General features: G+C 39.1%; 1 protein-coding gene across 3 annotated transcripts in view; it reads right to left on the reverse strand.

Moving 5' to 3' along the window:
- Positions 1–24,087, reverse strand: part of VWA3A (von Willebrand factor A domain containing 3A) — a 2,208,650-nt gene that overhangs the window by 2,066,875 nt on the left and 117,688 nt on the right. Inside the window, exons 2-3 of one of the 3 annotated variants that reach the window (XM_044089638.1) lie at positions 23,727–23,867; positions 10,619–10,745 (exon numbers count right to left, since the gene is read on the reverse strand). In XM_044089638.1, coding sequence (XP_043945573.1) covers positions 10,619–10,745; positions 23,727–23,800 — 201 coding nt within the window. In that variant the 5' untranslated portion in view covers positions 23,801–23,867. Of the gene's footprint in view, positions 1–10,618; positions 10,746–23,726; positions 23,868–24,087 lie in introns of those variants that run through there. The other 2 variants (XM_044089639.1, XM_044089640.1) reach the window with 2 other exon arrangements.

Consider the following 24,087-nt stretch of genomic DNA (forward strand, 5'->3'; position numbering starts at 1 on the left):
CAAAGACAACATCTAACTAAAATAGTCAACAACAGCAAAGTTCTGAGTTTTTATGTCTGCTTTTATACTGGCACTCCCTCATTCCTCCTCAGATGAGCGGTGCACATGGAAGGAACCCAAAAATTTTTATAAATGGGCCGGACATCCTATCCTTGGCAGGACACAAACCAAACAGCTTTATGCTATTACAACAGTGAATTAAAGAAGAACTTCAGGTTAGCCCCAAATCAAAAATTGAGGCATACATCTTTGATTTCCAGCAATTTTTTAAACATTTCTTATAAAGTTACACAAACTATTTGATCCAATACAAAAAAAATTTCTTGAAACTGGCACAATTCTTAAGTGTGTTTGTACAGTGCATTTTTTAGATCTTTCTTTCTAATGGTTAGCACATAGTCATATAATCTCTATGACAATTTTCTCTACTTTACCTACAGAGTATGCGTCACGTGTTACAAATTGTAAGATATGCAATTCTACTGCAGCTGCAAGTATAATGGTGTTTAGCCCAAAAAGTGTTTGTCATAATGCTTAACAGCAGCATGTGGGCATTACAGATACATCTGCATTGTACAGGCAAATGTGTCGGTCCTCCTCATGTCAAAGGTCTTTTTATTCACTTTTTTATTTTCCACTTTTATTATATATATATATCTTTAATAACTCAACACCGTAAAACTCCACTGCCAATCATGAGCGGACAAGTGATCCGCTGTGGCGACCCCTAACCGGGAAAAGACGAAAGAAGAAGAAGATTATACATATCTTTAACATTAATATTATGAGAGTATACTTCAGCAGTCAGTGAAGTCAGTTAGTTAGTTTGGACTGACATACAAAAAAAGATTAAACATCCACCATTCCAGAAAGGAAGTTAGCTTTTGGACTGCAATACAGCCACTCAAGCCTGGGTACAGAAATCAGGTCAAATATCTATACTATTCAGTAGGAAAAGCCTGTTTCTGTTAATATAATTCACGAGAATCAAAATATACCTGCAGAAACTTTGAATATATTTATCAACATTGTTATTGTTATCCAGCCTGCCAGAATTTTTACAGACTGCTATTGTTTATCAGCACTTTTATTGTAGACAGTATTCAGATATTGTTAACATCTAATAACGCATCATTAACTGAACTACAGCATGTGCAAACTTTATCGTGAAAGTACAAAAAGATTTGGCCCATAAAGGACAGACTGGGACCTGTTAAGCACAAGTTTGGGTAATCAACAAATAAAGACTTTCCTTCCAGTTGTTTCCAGTTAATTCCAGTATACTACAGTCTTATAAATACTTTCAATGGTGAGCCACTAAGAATGGGTTTAAAAATTTAAAGTCCCAAAACCCCATACCAATCTTTCATCATCAATCAGACTACATGTGTTCTACAGAACAATCTACAGAAGAGCAGTGTTTTGTTCAAAGCATCTTATCAGCAATCAGACTACGTGTGTTCTACAGATCAAACTACAGAAGAGCAGTCTTTCATTCCAAGCAACCTTATCAATACTACATGTACCTATGTTCATTTGGAACACGTCTTCAGAAGTTCAACAGAGACAGCTGTAGTGAGTAGCCTTTTCAAGTGCAGTTTCTAGTCCAGCAGCCATCTTAACTTGAAGGTTTCATTAACAGTTTACAGTGGCACTTTTTCCAGTCTATCAGTAACTACAACAAAAGTTTCACAACAGACCTTTCAGCAGCACACCAGCGTTTTTCCAGATGGTAGACAGTCAACTCCATACAGAATAAGGCCAAAGCTAACAGCACTACGGTTACTCCTTACACAGCAAACCTTTTGGTAAGATACCACAGATATTCCAGATGTAAACTTCATAGATGTGTACTAAGCTAATGGTCCTGGAGCCTTTACAAGCCTAGCCCATAGAAGTGCCCTGGCATCGTGCCGCCCGATGTTAGTTCCCAATGCCTTTATCAAGAAGAGCCAGTGGAGTGATCCCCGGTGTGAACTTTCTATTTCCCTCATCAAGACTGGGGAAGGGAAACCTCATCAAGGGTTTTTCATCCAGGAAGAAAGAGGTCATTATCTCTCGCTCTACTCTTCCCTCATTAGGCCAATCATAGAGTATAATACCTCATTTGGCATGTACCTCACTAGACACATGCAGCAGCTGGAAAGGCCACAAAATTACCTCACGAAGAGGATCCTAGGCTTTAAACACATGTCCTACATGGACAGACTAAAAATACTCCAGCTATTCTTTGTCTCGTATCATCTACTAAGAGGTGATCTCTGCTTGACTTATAAAGCCATGTCTGACCCAGCTCTGTTAGAAATGCTACATCTAAAGAAATCCCAATCCCTTGGCACCACACACTCCAGAGACCTCAACCTCATTACCACAATCAACAAAACATGCTGGAGGGACAGGTTCATAACCCAGAGACTGCCTATGCTATGGAATAGACTTCCCATACATGTCAAGCAGAGCACCTCACTGGCCCTCTTCAAGACAAATCTTGATGAGTGGATGGGAAATAGAAAATACACCCCAGGGATCACTCCAGTGCCCATACTCGACAGAGGCACTGTGAACTAAGGTCGGGTGGCAGGATGCCAGGGTAATCATAAGGGCGAGGCTTGTAAAGGCTCCAGGGCCATTAGCCTAGTACACACCTATGAACCGATAAGAGAAGCAGGGGCATGGTGTTGCATGGTGTTTGTGTCTCACAAAAATGCTTCTTGTTTTGAGATACCTGGAGCTTGTGTCTCACAAAAAGGTTTCTTGTTTTAAGATACCTGTTAAAGTCAGTATTATTCACTGTTCAATTTATTTCACTGATGTTTGTCAGTTTGACTAATGTCAAATCAATGAATTAGCATGTATGTGTGACAGGGTACTAATACTTGAATGTACCAGAGTGACAGGAATGAAGCCAGTCATCAATTCCTACCCTGAATTTCTAACACAAATAATACCTCCCATTTGTGTATTGCTAGAAACTCAAAATATGGGTGGAAACAGCAAGCCACGTTCCAAAACATGACTGGAGGCTGTAGCCAGCACACTCTAAATAACTGTAGAATAAACTCCCCTTGCTTAAGAATAGTTGACTGAATTGTAATGCTTAGAGTCATAAAAATGGAAGAGCGAGTCAGTGCTTCATAGAAATCTCTAATGAGATCTGAATAAAAAATGGCAGGGGTCTTGGAGTTTAAGCAGGCCACTGAATAGAAGTTCTGGCTAAGGCACATCAAATGCAGTAAGAGTGGCTATCTAGACAAAAACATTTTGTTTTCATCAGTGGTGCCCACTTTCTTTTGGTGAAGGGAACAAGCAGCTAACCCATCTTTCTGAAAGGGTCCTTAAAGTTCTAAATTATTTCCACAATTTGGAATGAGGATAAAAGGACAGTAACTGGATATTCTGAATCAAAGCAGTGGCAGGCACAACCTTTGATACAAAGGGAGGGCCACTTTATTTTTCTGGAGGACCAAGTAAAGTTACAAACATGTTACATCATAAAGCACCAGCAGCCTCCTAGAAGTTAACTGTCAGTAACAGGGCCAAACTAGAACAGGAAACTTAAAAAGAATAGAAAATCTGGATCAAGTGGAAACTTTGTCCATTTTCCATTTTACTATAACAAAATTAAAATCCTACAGAAGCATTATCATCTTCACAGCAGATTTAAGGTATTATTTCCTTTAGAAATAAATTTAACATTAGAAGAAAAAGTCCATAGAATGTTACCAAGGGAGACAAACTGATAAGGGAAATAAATACACTTTAACAAAAGAATAAGAAAGCCCAAGATTTAATAAATGTGATAGATAATGTAAAATTCTATGTATAACTGCCTGCAGTCCAGACTTGTTTTCACATTCATACAAAAAAGTAAACCTTTGCCATTTAAACATATATGGTTTCCTAGTGATAAATTTCCAGATCTCTTGAAGACTATGGATAATGCTCAAAGAAAGCAAAGTACAGCTAGGAATGTAAACTTCAAGTTCCTCGCTGTAAGTTAAAAAAAATCTGTGGGGTAGATCATTCCTGAGTGGAACTCACAGAAACTGGGAGAGAATTTTTTAGAAGAAGCTTCTTTTAACATACAGGGAGAAACGTATATAGCAGATTTCCCTTCCAAACTCATGACAGTGAATCTTACTCCCTTGTTGAGAAGTGCATGAACTGTACTTTGAGTAGGAAGGTGAAGAGATGCATCGTTTGAGCCCCATATCAAATCCAAATCAGGTAAATCTCTGAAATTAATTGACAATAGTGGTTTGGATGTAGTGAGTGACTCAGCAGCTAGTCCTCTATAGATTGTTATGTAGTTCCTTCAAAAGATAAAAAGCAGTAATCTGGAAGCTGAGAAAGAAACGGCGAGTTCCAGCTTCTACAATCTAAAAGTCATTCTGCACAGCTAGTAAAAATATATTCTGAATTCTCTGTTTATGTATCACTTGCCCATAGTGTTATCCATGGCGCCCTACAAACCATCTTGTTTTGGCAAACCCGTGAATGTTCTGATAGCAAGCTGCACAGCTACAATCTCATTTAGACTGGCACATATGGAAGGGAAGATCATAGGCTTTGCACAGACCAGATTTCTAGGTGAGCTCCCAACCTGTATCCAAATCATCTGTCACCTGGAATGCTAAAACCCATCAGCCCATTTCCTTGATCGATGACACAATTGTACACTTTCAAAGTGTCCGCTGAATGACTCTACAAATTTCACAAGTAAACTGAAACTTCATGTGCAACTTGGTATTCTGAACAATCATAATATTAAACTGACATGTTACTGAGAAAAAGTATGACTAGCAAACAAGCCTGAAATGCTGCTGACAGACAAAAGTCACCATCTCCTTCACCATATGCTCTGATAGAAAAAGTGTCTCCTGTAATGAAACCAATGGAGAGGACTTATCTGAATTGTTCCCATTCAATGTAACAGTCAAGGAATTCAAAAATGGAATTACATAATTCTTCTTTGCCAACATCGTTCATTTAAAAGGGCCAGAATAAACAATAATGTAGATGAAGATGCCCCACAACCTGGGAGCTTGCATGGCTGGTGCCAGGCACATGAGGAACACAACTGCAGCAGTTATAGACCAAAAGGGAAAACTACAAATTGCTAATGACAATGACCTACTTAAAACTTGAGAAACCTTCTGTTAACCAACTATTCACTTCAAGTGGACTTTCAGCTTATGTTATGAGTTATGAGAAAAACAAAAGAACTGTAAAAAGGCTAAGATCAATTGTTCTGCTTCGGCCATCCTGTACAGCAAAACCATGTTTGCTACAGATGTTATGAAACTACCTGAAAAAATGTCATTAAGTTTTGTCAAGCAGAAGAGTTCACATTTTAATGGACATGCAGGAAAGTCATACAAAAATAGCTACTTCAGGTTTTACAGTTATGCAAAATTGTTAAGGTAACGTCTACTGTAAATAAGGATTTTGAGAGAAAATATGTACTTGGTGATTTAGGTGGGACATACAGATTTGCATATTGCTAAATGCAGTCATGAAAGTATTTCCTACAGAATAACAAAAGGTACTTACATTTTGTGCTAGTGGTCCAGTCTTCCTTTAGGGGGTTTGCCTATGTCATGTACTGCCTTGGTATATATGCTGCTGACGGTCACATATTGTTCCAGAGTACCAAACTCCAGAGATGAAGTACCAACAGGTACAAGGATCTGGACCTTTTCCCTCCCTGTTTGGTGAAGTGCAGTATAATATTCACACTATTTCTGCCTGCATCTGCTTCCCTTGCAGAACAAGAAGGAATGATTGTATATAACTAGCCAGACAACATTCCTGTTTAACTTGTTCACACACTAAGCACTCTTCTGATGGACACTGCCACACTAGTCATTGTGCCATCCATGACTGCAATCCAGTTTGTCAAAAAGCATCTCATCCCAAATTTCTTCTAAGGTTGTTAGTGGTGAAAGCCTCCACCATATGGCAGCTTAAGCCAGTTTTTGGGAAATGTCCCTCATTTTCCAAAAATAACTGCACTTTGTTTCCAGTGTTCCACAAACAAAACTGGTCATGTATCATATGTAGTTTTGTATCATGAAATATGCCTGTGGCTGGCAGTTTAGCTTAGAATATTAAGGCTATGAGTTAACAAGCTTCTTCATGTTGCAGTCCTTGGATCGAGTCCCTCAGTCATCAAATGTTTATTGTGTGACTCTGATGAAGACAGTGCTCATAGTCTACCTCTAAAACCAAGCACTTACACTTAATGGGTTTACCTAGTTAGCAAATAAAATACATGTAGCCTGAACTGCTTTAGGTGATGGTTTTGTACAGAAAAAATGCATTCACCAGCCGATCCTATAACTTCATTTTCAATAGAAAATTGTTGATGCTTGTAACTTAAGAACAACAAGGTGAAACATTAATCTTGATTAGACCAGACCTGCAAAGTCAGAAAGAAGTTAGAATTAAATTTGTCAATTATGAAAGTAAATGATATGGCAAATAATGATGACCAAGTGACTGGATTTACAGAAGACCAGAAACAGGAAAAACAAAACAAACAAAAAAAAAAAAAAAACAGCAGCTGATGATGTGCATTGGGCCAAATTAAAGGAAACCTTTAAAACTGAAACAAATAAAGTCAGCACACAACTTGCCAGTTACATAGCCAAAGCTAAAGAGAAGGAACAGAAGATGGTGAATGTCACGAACACTCAGGCAGCTTCTTTTGAGCAGTTGCAAAAGGAGAAACAAGACCTGAAGCAAAAACGTGTATGTATCAACTAAGTTAGAGACATTGAAAGAAACAGCAGTGGATTATGAAGACAAAGCTCAGAGGAAAAAATCCGAACCATAGGAATGACAGATAATCAGGAAGAACAATATTTTTGTTTTGTTTTTTTTTTCCTCAAGAGAAACTAGTAAACTGGATTACACTGTTTGTGCAACAGATTAAAACTGAAAGAGCACATAGACTTTTTGTTCCCATACAACAAAAACAGCAAGTCAGCCAAGACAAATATTATTTGGGTGAGAATTAAGACTTATAATGTAAAAGACAAGAGTGTATCACTGTTTTTTTGGTGCCCAAGAAAGATTTGTAAGATTAAGGACAAGTGTTTTTGATAATGACAATGTCTATATACTCAATGACAGAGCACAATTTTGGCACTGATGAATGAATACTTACTAAGAAAGCAATCATTTTGAATGTTTTAGTCCAACATTCAGAGTATACTTTAATAGTGAAGTTAAGATTTTTGCTGATTCATAGAAAACAATATAGGCTATTGATAAGTATGATCCCACAGGACTGGAGAATCTGATGCATGCCTCTGAGGGGGAAAATGCAGCACTAATCAATAGTGAAAAGTTAAAACTTTCTTATTTAACTAATTGTAATTTGTTAGGAGAGCTCTTCAGAATGAAGCTTCAGTGACTTTTGGAATTTGCTTGAAACAGACAGAAAGCCACACGTACTATGGCAAAATAAGCTAGCTGAAATAAGGATGGAGAGTTTGCCCTGTGATTATTTATACTAGGCAAATGTGTGAGCTTTAAGTTTCATAACAGGTTCATAGGCAAGTACTAGGCTAGCTGTCCTTGTGAGCTATTTTAAGTATAGCCAATTTCTCTTTTGGCGCTTGAAGTAACCTATCCCATTTGGTGTTAGACTGGCCTTAACTATCCCATGATCGATAATTCTACATTACTCCTAGTGAGAATGACTAGGATCATACCACAGATAATTTGAGGGAACCCATGCATGGGGTAACAGATTTAGGCGCTGCCTCTGTACATTAGCAGTACAGGGGGCAGTTCTGCAGTAAATTTTCTGCTTCCCATCCATACATCCAAGTTGCACTTGAATATAGACAGTTATGAGCTTTATTTTACTTGGATGAAGAGTCTGTTCTAGAGCGGTGATATCTTCTGCAAGATATACCTCTCTCTCCAAAAACATTCTCTTGATGTTGTAGAAGAGGTTTAGATTTATAGACTGGGTATTTCTGATGTCATTTGACTTGCTGATGTGCAATAATCCAATAGTACTGGGTTGGAGGATGCCTTGTATGTCAGACAGAGATCACCTCTTAGTAGTCTGTAGGATACTGAGTATAGAGACAGGGCTTTGAGTCTGGTCATAATTTTAACTGATGTACTGTTATTATATATGCAGACAATGGTGCAAAGAATGATTGGGGTTGCTCCCATTTCTTTAACTGTCCAGACACAATAAGAGAAACAGCAAGTTAAGTTAGCTTTACATTGTCACATTTATATGGGTAAAACTGTTTGTTGCGCCTGTAAATAAGTTGATAAGCAAATCAAAAAACAAACTGCAATTGTATGACAGGTGGATTGGTGAGGGAGGGAAGCAGTTCTTATTGCGTTCCAACACTTATACACGTGACTGATATGCTCAGTGTCCTAAAATAGTCAACTTATTCAATAATAAATATACTGGCAATAACATGAAGTGTTTTTAAGCTTTATTAGGGAAAGAAAGAGCAAGCTCTGACTTTCCCTTGGTAGATTAAGAACTGAATATTAAATTAAACTAAGTCTTTTTTTATTATTATTTAAAAAGTAGAATAATGCATATATTGTGGCAAAGTGTTAAAAAATACAACTAACTGCTTTCAATGTGATGAAGCAGCTTGGGGGGACTAGAATATTTGTTTTCTTTATCAATGCATAACTGAGATAGCAATATTTATCTATAAGGTAAGATAAACTAACTTTTTCTGCTCATGAACATTATTCCTTTTAGCAAGTTCAAGACTATCAACCATTTCTCTGTGAAAATAGTTCAACTGCTTGCTTGTTATTGTTATTTTATTTTATTTTATTTTATACATGTGTTAATCAAGCCCACTGGACACCTTTCCCTTTTTAGGGGAGATCGAGGAGCACTATATGATCAATTGACTTGGTCAGAGACACACGGTAGGCAAATGGAGGTAGAAAAAAAAATCAAAATGTGTACTCTTAACTACAGGAAACAGCTCATTAATAGCTCAAAGCCTCTACAATAACTACCAGATAGTTATTGATTGGGTTTGTCTGAGCAAAAAAAAAAATGAAAACATGTTTTCCATTTTATTAGAGGAGAATATGAGATGTTATTTTTTTTTTACAAGAAGATACTTCAATAGAGCTTCCTTTTATGACTTGTTATTTACAGAGGGGTTAAGAAAGGACACAATTTTATGGAAGTGGGTTAAGTTTTGTAACATGGAATGTCCAGTCAAAAAAATAAGAGTACTTACTTACCTCAGAAAAACTGGAGTTTTGGATAGCTGCATTACACTAGACACTTTTGGATGGTTAAGAGTTTGATGCATTGATAACAGGCTATTGATCTTGTAGAGAAACATCTTCATTTGCTGTGACAAGAAGAAGAGGGGTAGCATTGCTGGTCTCCATGACTGCACCTTAGTAGCAAATGATATTCTATTAACTATTATCACTTCCTCTATTGGAGTAAAGATGTATATAAGCAGCAACATTTTATGACACCATGACATGTTTAACTACCTCAAGGACCAACTCAGAAAAATAAGAGGAATAAGGAAAGGAATGCTGCTTTATTAGAAGGAACTGCTCTCTATATAGGAGATTGGCATACAATAATAAGTCTTGCAGAGGTTGAGTGTGGGCCCAAAGTATATCAAGTCTATATCATATGAGTGAATCGCACAAATTGCGAACGCTCATAATATCGAACGTACCAGACCTCAAAGTGCTTTTTCTGAGATCACGGTACAGTGAAGAATGGAATATTTGCCCTTTCCTCACTGTAGTGCGATCTCGGTGTTGTAATTTATATTTAATGGGGGGTGTCACCCCCCCCCCCCACAATAGGAAGTTCAAGGTCCGGTACGTTCGATATTATGAGTGTTCGCAATTTGTGCAATTAGCTCATATGATACAGACCCAGTATATCATTTACTATATAAAGTAAGATATGTTGGAACCTATGCTAAAATGATAGGTCTAACCTCAGTTTTTATATTACGTTAGAACCTGCCTAATAAGCATACTACTCTGGAATGTAAATCCAGATCATGTAACAACAGTCTATAAAATAATTAAGCATGAATACATCATTAATGAGGTTAAATTACCCCAACAATAATCTCAGATCATGCATCCACAGATTATTTGCATACATTGGACTCCTTTTGTTTATAAAGGCACTCTCACTTCCCTAACATACTTTATAAATCAAAAGGCCTAATTCGCTAGTGTAAGGGATTAACAGAAAGTAATATGAGTAGACTGAACAGGATAATCAGATGGAGTTGATGTAATGGAACCATTTTAAAGTAAGCCTCAAAACAGGTGAGAAGTCACACTACCTAGATTATACACAGATCCAAGTCAGATTTGAAAGTGGAGAGAGAAATCGGCTGGTGTATTTACATAATAAAATTTTATGATGTAGATGTGAAATTAAAGGGGAGGTGGAAAAGGTGAAACAAAACGTTAAGAAGGCATGAACTATAAGGCAGGGAGCCTAAGGACATAGTCAGAAGTAAAGGTGGTAGGATTAATTTTCAATTGGCAATACAAATTCCTGTAATTCTAAATTGGAAACTTTTGTAAAATTAAAATAAAAAGTCTGAATTACCAGCAAGTCTTGAGTTTGGTTGACATGTGTGACTAATAGACCCTTATCAGGTTCTGCTCCATAACTGCTGAAACTTTGCCAAGAAGGTCTGGATCTCACTGGAAACTGACTCATTACTGATGAGGTGCTGTGAAAAAATAAAATGTAGTTTAAACTATTTAAATGTAAATTCCAGAAATGTAACAATATTTGACTTTAAGTAACAGAAAGGATTATAACAGCTATTTTAATGCATTGAAATCAGCTAATGTTGTACAAGAACTTTAACTGAATAATTTAATACCATAAATGTCTGGTATGCAATTTTCTATAAATTAAAGCATCTTGTATCTGTGGCAAACTATAACCATTGAAGTTTGATTTTTCAACTGTATGTGCACATTGGTCTCCAATACTGACATCCTCATACTGTTAACTCAAAACAGTCATATGCTGATGTTTTTAAGAAATTACTACCTAAACCTCTAGAAACTTGTAAGAGTAAGCATTAACAAAACCCTTCAAATAAATCTGCTTCAGGCACCCCTTCATCAACATGTCACAAAAAAAAAAAATTAAATAAAAAAATTAAAAAAAAAAACCCACCCCTGAGCCTAAAAAGAATAAATCAACCTCCGGAAACATTCTAGTATTCAATGACTTCATTGTTTTGCACGGTGATTAATTCCTCACCAGGATGAACAAGCACAGGGTTACAGTAAGCTGTCTCTCAGAATCCAGGAATGCTGATATTTCAAGAGCGCTTAAGACTCTTTCTCCTCCAGTAAGTATAACTATGACATGATCACAGTCCATATCTGAGAAAACGATCTGGCACAAAAAACATACAAGACATGCACAAAACTTGCTGGAACTTGCTATTCATGTTTCTGTCAAAGATAAGACTCTGGTCTTGAGTGTTATCCTCCCTCAATGAAGATGATACATAGATTCAAAGAAAAGATAATTGGTTTCAGCTACTGATTAAATACCAGGTGTCATTTTAGGGAGGTCTGGTATGTCTCTCCCTAGGATGAGATGATAGGCAGACTAACTCGATTTGCCAAGGCTGGCCTACATGTGTCATTCAAGGGCTTCCACATACTGGCCAAAGCCTTTGTCACATCCTTTGTGCCTTTTTTAGGAAGAGCTCATCTAACTAACATCTTAACCTAACCAAAAATCAAACCATAAATTAAACAATATCAAGGTGGCCCTTCTCAGTGCCAGCAGTCTGAATAACACACTGCCAATCTGGTGGCATTTCTGCATCTGGAACAAGTCCAAATTTGTGTAGTGAATGAGATGTGGTTCAAATGCAATGACAGCACCCCACCTGTGGCTGCATTCTGTGTCCATCACACCTTCATGCCAATTGCAAATGGTTGTAGTGTCTTAGTTTTCATCAGGAAATTCATCCCTAGCAAAATGTCACCCAGTGATCCTCCAAGTAAGCTCACTGAGCTTCATCTTACACTAGTTAACTCAAACCTTTAACTTATAGCTTATTACAGGTTCCTTTCCATACCCCCATGACATTTAATCAGTGCCCAGCATTCTTAGAAAATATCCCTATTAAAGATGGATCTCTAATCCTTGGTGACTTCAATTACTCATCCATAGACTGGAGTACTTATACTTCTAATCCTGTGGGTGCACAAAGTTTTCTTAAACTGGAGGAAAGTACAGTTGTGTAAGTAAACTTACTATAAAGTACAGCTGTATAAAATCTTACTGTAATGGTATATGTCCTGTTCACTATAGCAGTATTCATAATATTAGGGATCCCCTGCCAAGGGCGGGCCAACATCCGGACAGTATTCCAAAGCCTTAGGTTGCTTTAAGGTATGCCAGACGTCACACATATGATCCTTGTATAGCACAGGGCATAATGGTGATGTCTGGACATATCCTCAGAACTGAGAGCCCCAGTAGGAACACCAGTCCAAGGAAAAAAAAAAGGGGGTAACCAGTACATCCAGAAGACCAAAGGACCAGGGGGACGTGGGAGGGAGTGAATACTGCAACAATGAAGAAAAGGACATCTACCGTTATGGTACGATTTTACACAACTGTACTATGTCCTTCCATTTTACTGTTGCAGTATTCATAATATTAAGGAGAGTGCCAAAGCTCAAGAGGAAACTTGGGAGGCCAGCAGAACCCATTTAGCAAGCCATGTAGAATGGCCCCAGCAATACCAGCTCTAGCGATTCCATCCAACTGGTAGTGCTTGGTAAATGTATGCACAGAAGTCCAGGTTGCTGCCTCAAGAATAGAGTTAGCATTCAAACCCCTGAAAAAGGCAACAGAAGAAGCAACACCTCTAGTAGAATGAGTCTTAACAGAATAAGGAAGGCTGTTACCATGAAAAGAACAACAAAAAGAAATAGCATTTGAGATCCAAGAAGAAATAGCTTGCTTGGATACAGCTCATCCTAAGGACCTAGGATGAAAGGAAACAAAGAGTTGAGCAGATTTCCTAACAGACTAAGTCTTATCCAAATAAAATCTGAGTTGTCTATGCACATCCAGTATGTGCAGCATCTTCTCACTGGCAGATTGCAGAGAAGGGAAAAAAGTGGGCAAATGAATGGACTGATTAAGGGAAAACTCATTCACCACCTTGGGCATAAAAGAAGGATTAGTACACAAGGAAACCCTATCCTTATGAAACACCAAAAAGGAGGACAAGCCATAAGGGGTTGAACTCAGACACCTGTCTGGAGGAGATAAATACAGACAAGCAGAGATAGCTGATAAATGGGCCTTAACAGAAGAATAAACCAACCCAGCATTGAGGAATTCACACAGATAAGAGAGAACCAAGGGAACATCCACAGAAAGTGGATCCAGGTTATGAGAAAGACACCAAACAGGAAACCTCTTCCATTTGGATAAGCAGGATTTCCTAGTACTGGGTTTCATGGCCTCCTGAAGGATCCTAAGCACATCCACAGAAAAAAAGGTGTCTATGTGGAATCAAAATCCTATCACCCACAGTGTCAGTTGAAGAGTGGACAGGTGGGGATGGAAGGAGATCCCTTGTTTTGTGTGAGTAGGTCCACCCTGTGAGGTAACTTGTGATGATTGCCCTTGGCTAAATGCAGAAGAATAGGGAACCAATGCTGTCTCAGTCAAAAGGGGGTCATCAACAAGATTTTGGAAGTATCCTGTTAAATTTTAAACAGGTCTTTTTAAATGAGGGGAAGGGAAGGGAAAGAGTAAAGAAACATCCTCTTCCAAGAAAAAGATAGGGTGTTCACCTTCCAAACCAGAGGACCTGAGACTCTGGCACAAAATAGTTGCCTGTTCAGATGGGAGGCAAAAAGATCTAGTTGATGAGTACCCCACTAGTGGACAATGTCCAGAAACACATCCCTGTAAAGCATCCATTCTTTGGATTCAGTTAAGGACCTGTTCAGGGTGTCTACACCAATGTTTTAACCTGAGGGAATGTAAACTGTCTGAAAAGTCACTTGATACTGGATAACAAAATCCCACAATAGGAGTGCCAACCAGCAAAGATAAGATAAGATCTTGTCCCTCCACCCACTCATTTGCTTACATGCCACATAACTGTGGTATTTTCTGTAAACACCTTGAGAGGTCCTGGGGAGAAGACAGGATGAAAAGCCTGAACAGCCAACAGAAGAGCTCACATCTCTTTGACATTGCTGTGCGTGTCTCTGCTGATAAGACAACATACCCTCTGCACCTTTACAGAGCCAAAATCTGCTCTCCACTGTACATCTGAAACATCTGTAAACAGTTCCTGAGAGGGAAGAGGGGGATGAAAGGGAAGCCCTGGGTTTAGAGAGAACTGCTGGATCCAACAATGAAGTTCCTTCTTGAAACAGGGTAGAACAGGAACTACAAATTCTAGGGGATATGACTGTTGAAGCCAAACTGACTTCAGAAACCACTGAAACTTTTTCATGTGGAGTTTGGCCAGAAGAAGCGTAGGGATGGTGGATGTCATGAACCCTAGAGCTCTCAGAAATTCCCAGGCTGTTATGGAGGCCAGGGGGAGAAGAGCTCGAAAGAAGGAAATGAGTGTTAAGGCCTTGGGAGGAGGCAAGAATGCCAGCATAGGCATAGTCTGAATCCTGCATCCCAGAAAAACATGGTCTTGAGAAGGAATCAGAAAAGAGTTCTTGAAATTTATTGTGAACCCCCAGGCTTTGCAGAAGGGAAATGGCAAAGTGAAGGTTTTGCAACAGGATCTCCAGAGAGGATTCCTGAAAAAGAAGGTTATCCAAGTAAGAAAATACTTGGATCCTCTGAATTCTGCAAAAATCAATCACAGCCATGAGGAATTTTGGTTAATACCATTGGGGCAGTAGAAAGGGCAAGCAGAGAACTGAAAATGCCAGGAAGAAATAGAGAAACAAAAATTTCATGAAAAAGGGATGGATCAAGATATGGAGATAAGCATCCTTGAAATCCAGGGATACCATATAAGCGTGAGGAAGCAGAAGAGGAAACAAAGTCTGAAGAAATAACATTCAAAAGGAGGGCACCTTCAGAAAAGTGTTTCGATGAGGCAGTTCTCTGGTCTCTAAGTACCCTCTTTTCTTGGTACTAGAAACATCCTGGAGTAAAATCCTCTAACCTTTGAGGCATAGGTACCTCTTGAATAGTACCCTAAGTCAAAAGGTCCTGAAGCACCACTGTAAAAAAGAATTGTTCCTGAGGGAGCTGAGGAATACCCATAAAAGGGGGAAGGAATTTCCAAACCATGAAATACCCCTGGTGAATAATGAACAGGAACCAGGAATCCTGAGTAATCTGTAGCTAAACAGGAAGAGAGAGACAGAGAGAGAGAGAGAGAGAGGTGAAGAGAAAGAGGAAAGTAGCTGGGAAGAATAGGATAGTCAGACAGCACCTGGTTTATCTGAAAAAGGAAACTTCTAAGGCACAGAAGTCTGAGTAGCCTTAGCAGGAGGAGCCTTCTTGCCACCCTTCTTCCCTTCTTAACCTTGGGAGGAGGGCGAAATTGCCTGCGAACAAAGGCTGGCTTATTGGGATAGTTTCTCTGAAATTTAGACACAGAAGAAACAAAGTTCCTGTAAAGCCTTGCCCTTAAGCTGAAGGGACTTGAATATAGCAGCAGCAGCTTCACCAAACAAGTGTTTATTATCAAGAGGGGCATCCATCAACTTAGCTTTAATATCATTAGGCAAGGGTTGAAGCTGAAGCCAAGAATACCTCCTCATCACTGATCCAAAAGCAGCAGCCCAAGAAGAAGCATCTGCTGCATCATACCTACACTTGATGAACCACCTGGAAGGAAGTCCCTAACAGGGAAAGGGCAGAAGAATTACCCTCAGAGTCTGGAAAATCAGAAATAACCTAGCAGGCCTGAGATATGAGAGCCAACAAATACCTGGACATATGGGTTTGATAATTAACAGCCCTAAAACCAAAGGCAGCAAAGGTATAAACCTTCTTGCATAACCTTTCCATAGTCTTTCTATCTTTATCAGAGGCAGTAACTTGGGAGCAGGAAGCAATTGAGAGGGTTTGTCAGAAGCTACAGACACCAACGAAAGGTCAGCAGAAGAATACTTGTACAAAAATTTACAGTCCTCAGGCACCCTGTCAGGTTTCTTGGGAGCAGGAGGCTGGGAGTCTGCAGCCTTAGAAGCAATGGAAAATGCATCCAACAAGGCAGCCAAAACATGAGGCACAGCAGAAGGTTTAGAGGAAATCCATCTGCAACAACTCATAATATATTGTATGAACCTCAGAAACCTGAGCACAATCCCACTTAAAGAACTCCATCATTCTGGATATCATGTCCCCAGAAGAAATCTCTTCAAAGGGAGTTTCAGGACTGGTAGGTTCCTATTCCTCATATCTATAGTCCAAAGGAGAGGGAATCTGAGAAGATTAAGCAAGGGATTCCTCATCGGAATCCAGCTCCTCTTCAGAGGAATCCTGTTCACTGGGTCTTTTTACAGCAGTAGAGGACTGGGGGGAGTCTAACAGAAACTCCCTGAGGAGGTTTCAATGCCATCAAAGCACTAAACAAGCCCTGAGTGAAAGCCTGACATTCACTCTGTGGATCCTTAGGAGCAGGAGCAATATGTTTAGTCTTTTGCTTTTTCTTCAATGGGACATGCATTTTATAAAATTTAGAAGGCTCTGACCCTGGACGGCATTTAACAACAGTTATAGGAACTTCTTCCCGGACTAATATCTGGGGAACACCCTTAGTCCCCAAAGAGATGATCAGCCGTGGTTCCCCTGAACATTCAAAACAGATTTCTGCAATGCCTCCTCAGATGTGCTTAAAGTTGGAAGCTCACCAGCCTCCAACCCGGTCACGGCAGAGGAATCCAACAATAAAGCTGGGCAAATCTCTGAGCATTCACTTGCCTCAGGAGAAATGTTCAGCAGATGCTGAACAGCAGAAGATTCCAGCCTAGGCTTCTTGGCCTTTTTCTTCACCGATGGCTGTCCACTGGACCAGCAAGTTCCCTCCATTGTGTCTTTCATTAGAAGCTTAAGATGCTGGTTTTGAAGAAAAAGTGCCAAAGAAGAGAGTCTACTACTCAAGAGTTTTAGGTACAAAAGCCTGACAGATAGAAAAGGATGTATGGTTGTGCAAGACACCAAGGCAAAACAGGCATTGTTCGTGGTGGTCTTTATGGGGAATCTGTCACCCACACTGACATTTACCCTTCCTGGATGACATGAAACCACACAAGCAACAAATTAGAAAATGTTAAGTGAAAAAGAACCCCAAAGGGGCACTTATCTTCAATGGCTTGGTGAACCAGTAACAGAATGGGCATTCAGACCAACAATCAAGAGATGGCATTCAGACTGGTGGCAAAGACGTTCTGAGGATGGTACACCCAGATGTCACCTTTATGCCCTATAATACATGAGGAGCATGCATGTGACATACGGCGTACCTTAAAGCAACCTAAGACTTGGTTTACTGGCTGGAAGTCAGGTCGCCCTTGGCAGGGGATCCCTAATGTTATGAACAGTGAAATGGAAGGACATCATTAGATGTTTGAATGATCACTGCTGCAGCAGCCTTAGCTATACGATTTATATCCTCCCAAGGATATAACAGTCAGCAAGCTTCAGAGCACCTTCCATGTGCCCAAACTGTCTGGAAGTTCGAGCTGAACTGACTAAAAGACAAGTCTGGGTTCCAAGCCCTTCAGAGCTTTCCTTCCAACAGAGGGAGAGGGAAACTAAGGCCTGAAAGCACAATGTTAAGAAGAGCAAAAAAATAAGTGTTTACACCCTGACATAAACAACACACCAAAAAACAAGGGGGGAGGGAAGGAGTGGCTATTGCAGCAGTGATCATTCAAACATCTACTGTTATGGTAAGTTTACTTACACAACTGTACTTTGTTCTTCATACGGATTATTACAGTGGCCTTAGCTATATATGGGTAGATTACCCTAGCATACTACATTTTTTGAGATGGAAGGAGAAGAGTCCAGGAGCCTATGGATAATGGTCCTTGCAAAGCCTTATCTAGACCAAGAGAAGTAATCAGGCTTATAGTGCTTTGGAAAAGTATGTAAGGAAGACCAATTCTAGAATAGTTTTAGAATCCAATCCTTTGCAAAAAGCCACAAATGAAACCAAGGCCCCGGTAAAGTGGGCCTTGACTATGCCTGGAAATGTTTTGTTGTGTTGAGTTCAACAAAAGATTATAGATTAGACAACCATTTAAAATAATCTGTTTTGACACAGGTTGTCCCCTTCTTTTTACCTTCACAAGTAATGAACAATGGATCCAAAGATCTAAAAGATTTAGTTCTGTCAAGATAGTAACCCAGTTGTCTGTGGACAGCCAAATTATGGAGTATCCATTCTCCCTCATTTTTGGTTTCAGGAAAGAAAACAGGAAGATGGATAGTTTGGCTTAAAATAAACACAAATACCATTTTAGGCATAAAATAAGAATTAGTTCTCAAAGAAACCCTGTCCCTGTGGAAAATGGGATAGGGATGACTCACCATATGAGCTTGCAACTCAGATACCTTTCTTGCAGAGATCAGGATAATCAGTAAAATTATTTTCCATGTTAAGAACCTTAAGTCAACCAGTTTAGCTGGTTCAAATAAGAAAGTGTTAGCGATTCTAGCACAAAATTAAGATCCAAAGGAGGGGGCACCCCTTTTCTTGGAGGCCTCTTATGCAAAACCCCTTTCAAATATATTTTGACATGAGTATGGATTGAAAGAGGAGGATACATGGGTAGACATGCTGAACACTGATATATATATAAGTAAGAAAAGTTATAAAAGAGTAACTCCACAGAAATATTGTAAAACCTGAGAAAATCTAGCCCTGAATGGATGCTGGTTATGTTGTTGGCACCAACTAGATTTTTAAACACTAGTAGCAGGCTTGCTTGCCTCCATTAGTACCTGCTGCACTTCCCCATTAAACAGGTGCCTACAGGAAATTAAGATACTGTCAGCCAGGCAGTCCATAAATATCAAACACCCCTGTTCTTGTGTGAGTAGATCCAGTCTGTTAGGAAGCTTGTGGTAATTGCCCCTGGTCATTTCCAATAGAAGGGAGAACTACAGTTGTCTGGGCCAAAATGGAGTCACTACGATGATCTTGGTGGATTCCTTCTAAATCTCCAGAAGTACCCTGGATATTAGTGGAAAAGGATACAGGAACATATCTGTCCAAGGAAAGGAAAAGAAAGGAAAAGGCATCTGTCTTCTAGTCCTTCTTGCATGGATTTCTGGAACAGAATCTCGCCAGTTGATTGTTCAGACAGGAGACAACAGGTCTACATGAGGGACTTCCCACAGATGGATCACATATTGCAAGACCCCCAATCTAGTTTCCATTTATGGTCCTGCTCAGATTGTGTGCCAAACAATTTTGCTCTGACGGAATGTAGGATGCCTGTAGAGTGAGACAGTGCTGTGAAGCTATATCCCAAGCTAACACAGCTAGACTGCAAAAGGGGTACAACCCGATTCCCCCTTACCTGCTGATATAACACATGTCTGTGGTATTGTCTGTAACCACTTGAAGAGGTGCCAAGGACCAAAGGTGGTTCCTAGAGTTGAGTGCCTTGATCAGGGTAAGCATCTCCTTGATATTTATGTGCTTGTGTCTGTCCGTGGTGTCCCACACCCCTACACTTTTATCCCTCCTAAAACTGCTGACCAGCAAAGTCTGAAGTGCCTGTGGTGACTGACTGCTTTGGAGCAGGGAGGGAGGGAGAAGGGTAGACCTGGATTTAAGGATATCTCCACCAAAAGATATCTCTTCTGACAAACCCCAACACTGGGATTTGAAAAGATAAAGGGTATTGAAGCTGGGATCAAAGAGATTTCAGATACCTCTGTATCTTTCTAATGTGAAATCTTGCCGGGGTATTATGAGAATTATAGATGGCATGAGACCCAAAACCCTGAAATTTACCCTTGCAGTGACTAAGGTCTGAGTGGAAAACCTTAGAAATAGATCTAAATAAAAATCTATTTTTTTCCTGTGGAAGAAAAGCTCTTTGAATAGAAGTATCCTGCTGATATACCAGGAACACAATCCTGTATGAGGGAGTCAAGAAAGTCTTTTAAATGCTCTCTTGGAATCCTAGCTTGTGTAAGTGATCACTCACACAACAGAGATATTCCTGGCACTTTGAAAAAAAACTCTGCAAAGTTAAGCAAGTCATCTAAATATGAAAAATATGGAAACCATGTTGCCTTAAATGATCTATAACTAGAGCTAGACACTTTGTGAACACTCTTTGTGTGGTGGATAGCCCAAGGTGTAAAGCAGAGAACTGATAACGTGATCCAGACACAAAAAAAAAATAATGTCTGAAGTCTAGATGAATTGGGATGTGATAAGGAAACTTGAAATAGGAAGAAGGGGTAACCGGTTGTGAAGTGACATCATTTTGAATTTGGGCACTATCACAAACAGGTTTAGGAAGGAAAGAACCAGAACTGGTCCCCAAACTTTTTCTTTCTTTGACACTAGGAACATCTCTGAAAAAAAAAAACTTTCTCCATGTGGGAAGGAGGAATTGGTTCTATCACTCCTTGGGATAGCATGTGATGACGAACTGGTGGAAACAGAAGAGTTTGATCTGGAGGATGAGGAATGATCCCTGGAAAAAGAGGAAATTCCTCCTATTGCCATCTGTAACCTTGATGAATGATTTTCAGAACCCATGGTTTGAAACAATCTGTTGCCAAAGAAAAAAATGGAGATTCAGACTTTCTGGAAGGAAAAAAGGGCCAGCATGCTGTGTGTGTGTGTGTGTGGGGGGTCACAATGTCTCTTGAAAAGTCATTCAGGCTTGTTGGACTGCCCTTGGTTTTGGGAGGTTCAAGACTTCTATTTGAAAGAAACCTTGCCATTTCTTCTTAAATGTCGGCTTACCTGAATATTTCTGAGACTGTTTAGCTTGTTTTTTTTTTTGCCAGAAACTGGATGAGGAGATAGAAAATCCCTTAGATAATGTCGAAAAGGAGGACTGAAAAATTTCCCTGTATCAACTTACCCCTTTCATCACACTTTTTAATCAGCTCTGCAACAGAGGTGCCAAAAACTGAATCTCTATCCAAAGGAGAATTTAACATCTCATTTTAACATCACCTAGAAGGTTGAGAACACAGACAAGCAAGCTCCTCAAAACAGTACTAGTGGCCATAGTTCTGGAAGAAGTATCAACTGAGTCATACACACACTGTAAACAATGAATAGTGAATTGTACAATAGAGTAAACTAAATAATTTAAAGCAGATTTTCCTCAAGAAGAAACTATAGACAAAACAATCCATTATACTTTCACAATTAGTCAGAACAAACAACATATGAGCCTGGCAATTCAAAATTCTGAAAATCAGAATTGCGGAAGCATATATTTTTTCCCATACTTAAAAATAATCATCCCATCCTTATCAGAAGTAGGACTGAAAGTAACTAAATGCTTAGAAGCAGTAGGATTAAATAAAACTATAAGTGCTGGATCAGGTTAGGGAACAGTGCATAAAACTTAAAAGACTAAGGAAATTTATACATCCTATCTGCCTTTTTAGTGGCATCTGACTATCAGGAAAATTGTAGGTTGTAACACACACATCCTATAAAAGTGACAGAACTGGAGGAGTAGTTGAAGATTCGTCAAATTCCATCTCTAACAGTTCATAGTGTTTTCTGAGGGGCTAAGAAACCTCAGTGTTCTCCCACTGAAAACACTAGCACATTCTGGAAATAGTCTCAAAGAAAGAGAAGCTCCCACAGGGATAATTAGAAACTGAGCTCTCCTCTGAGTCTGAATAAGAAATCTGAGGAAAAATCCCTGTTCTGTCCCATCATCTGTCCAGACTCAGAATCTTTAATTGCTTCAGGAAAAGAGGTATCCCTCGTTCTTTTACTAGAAACTATTTTATAAAAGCACCAATAGCCTGAAATAAACCCTGAGCCAGACCCAATAAACTACTCTTGACTTAAGAAAGTGTGAGAAGGAGTAGCTACATGATTAGATTTCGGTTTCTTTTTTGCCAAGAGAAATGGGGTCAACAGTGTTTTAATGGCAGCAGCAGTTTCCCCGGGAATGGGCGCAACATTCTGTCAAATCAGGGAAACCTTCCCTGTTCTCTTTCCCCAGGACCGACAAGAGTGGCTCTCCCTTGCCCACACAGGATATAGCTAATCCCCCGTCCATAGTGGCTTTAGATTCTACATCACAGAGATCCTGTGTAAAAGATGAGTGGTCTGAGATACAATTAGTGGCCACTGTGAATCACCCACCTGAGACTTGAGGCAGACTGCTAGCCTGCTGTGGTGGCAAAGGCCATTTACATAATGTTTTCTTTTTGTGGCTGGATGGAAGGACAGTGGGCCTGACAATTTGTACCATTGTCAAGTCAAAAATGTTGCCTCTTTTCTGGGAAAAACAAGAAGCAAAAGCTGGTAGAAATATGAAGTCTTTAAAAGTCGCTTTTTCACATATAAACACAGTAAAATACACTTTGCCAACCCCAAAAAAGTAAAAAAAAACACTTTCTCAAAGAAAAAATGTTTTGCAAATACTTTAAACAACTTTTAAACTGACAGGAACATAGAACGCTTTTGTTTAAAAGTACAAAGCAGTCTTATGACAATCCATTAAAACACAAACTCCTAGCTTTAAAATAATTTTCCTGAACAGGAAGGTGTTATTAAATAAACAGTTTTTAAAATGGAAGTTTTTTCCCAAAAGGGAACTTTGCCCACCAAAGGAATAGCACAAGCTGACTGCCAATCCTTAAAACCCTCAGAGAAGCGTACTCTTCGAGAGCAGGAAAGCTCTGAAGGGCTCACTGACAGTTTGGGTGCACGGAAGGATCCTTGAAACTTTGAAAGCTAGCCATCTGTTATATCCTTGGCATGATATAACTGGCATAGCTAAGGCTACTGCAACAGATATCAATATGATGAACATTAGAAGTGCAGTGGCACTGGCAGTGACAGTTACAGCCCACACATAACAGTAAGGTGTGGCTTGTTTGCAATACCTCTTCCATCACTAAAGTGACACCCTAGTCTAGTAGTTCTATTCCCTACCATATAGGTTCAAAGACAGGTTTCTCTCCTTAACTGGAGATGAAAACTCACTACAATATGTGAAGTCTGCACCATAAATCAGGAAAGCAAAGGGGCTAAGACCATAGGTCAGTAAAACAAACAGTACAAAAACTAAAGTTCTTCTTTATATAAAATCTTCATATTTCCATTAGCTTCTGTGAGTGCAACATGCACAAATGTCCCCAAAACTCCTTGTATCATAGTTGTTAAAGAGGTATCAGCATAAGAAGGAAACAAAAATGTATTTTCAAACTAAAAATGTTTCTTTACATTTACCTAATTCTACAAATTTCAAATTAAATGGAGTTGGAAAAGGATGCTCATTAATATGCACTTCCTTCCAAAAGATTGTATTTTCTGTAAGATAGTCATGAAGTCTGCATATTCTGGAAAGTAGATATGTACATGTTTATATAAAGTTATTAAAACAACAAGTCTTAGAGTTATATAAATGCTGCCTAATATCAAGAGACGTTTTTCTGTGGTATTATGCAGTAGTAGTATGTTTATTTTAAAATAAAAAATTAACATACACACCCTTTATTAGTATAAAACTGCTTATGGCCCAGTATCTGAGTTATGCTGCCACCATGGTCATGCTGTGTTGACATTATCGGATTACAGACATTTCCACTAGGGATTTGGAAATTGATGAATTCTGCAGCAAATTAATGGTTACTGAAAAAAAAGATAAGTGTTATGCATGTTATTGTTCCATTGTATAGCTAGTGCAGCAAAGCAAAATACTAGCAGGGTAAAACTGTATGAGATGCTAGTCTTAACAGTAGATTGTTGAGGAGGAAATGACTACAGCGTTATAATAAATACTTACTGATATCAAAAACATCATCAGGCCTGCTGTTTTCAGCAGCTGAAAATTCCCTTCAGAGAGTGTAAT

Source organism: Protopterus annectens, chromosome 12.part0 (genome assembly GCF_019279795.1).
Source record: "Protopterus annectens isolate FY-2018-M chromosome 12.part0, PAN1.0, whole genome shotgun sequence".
Classification (NCBI taxonomy): Eukaryota; Metazoa; Chordata; order Ceratodontiformes; family Protopteridae; genus Protopterus; species Protopterus annectens.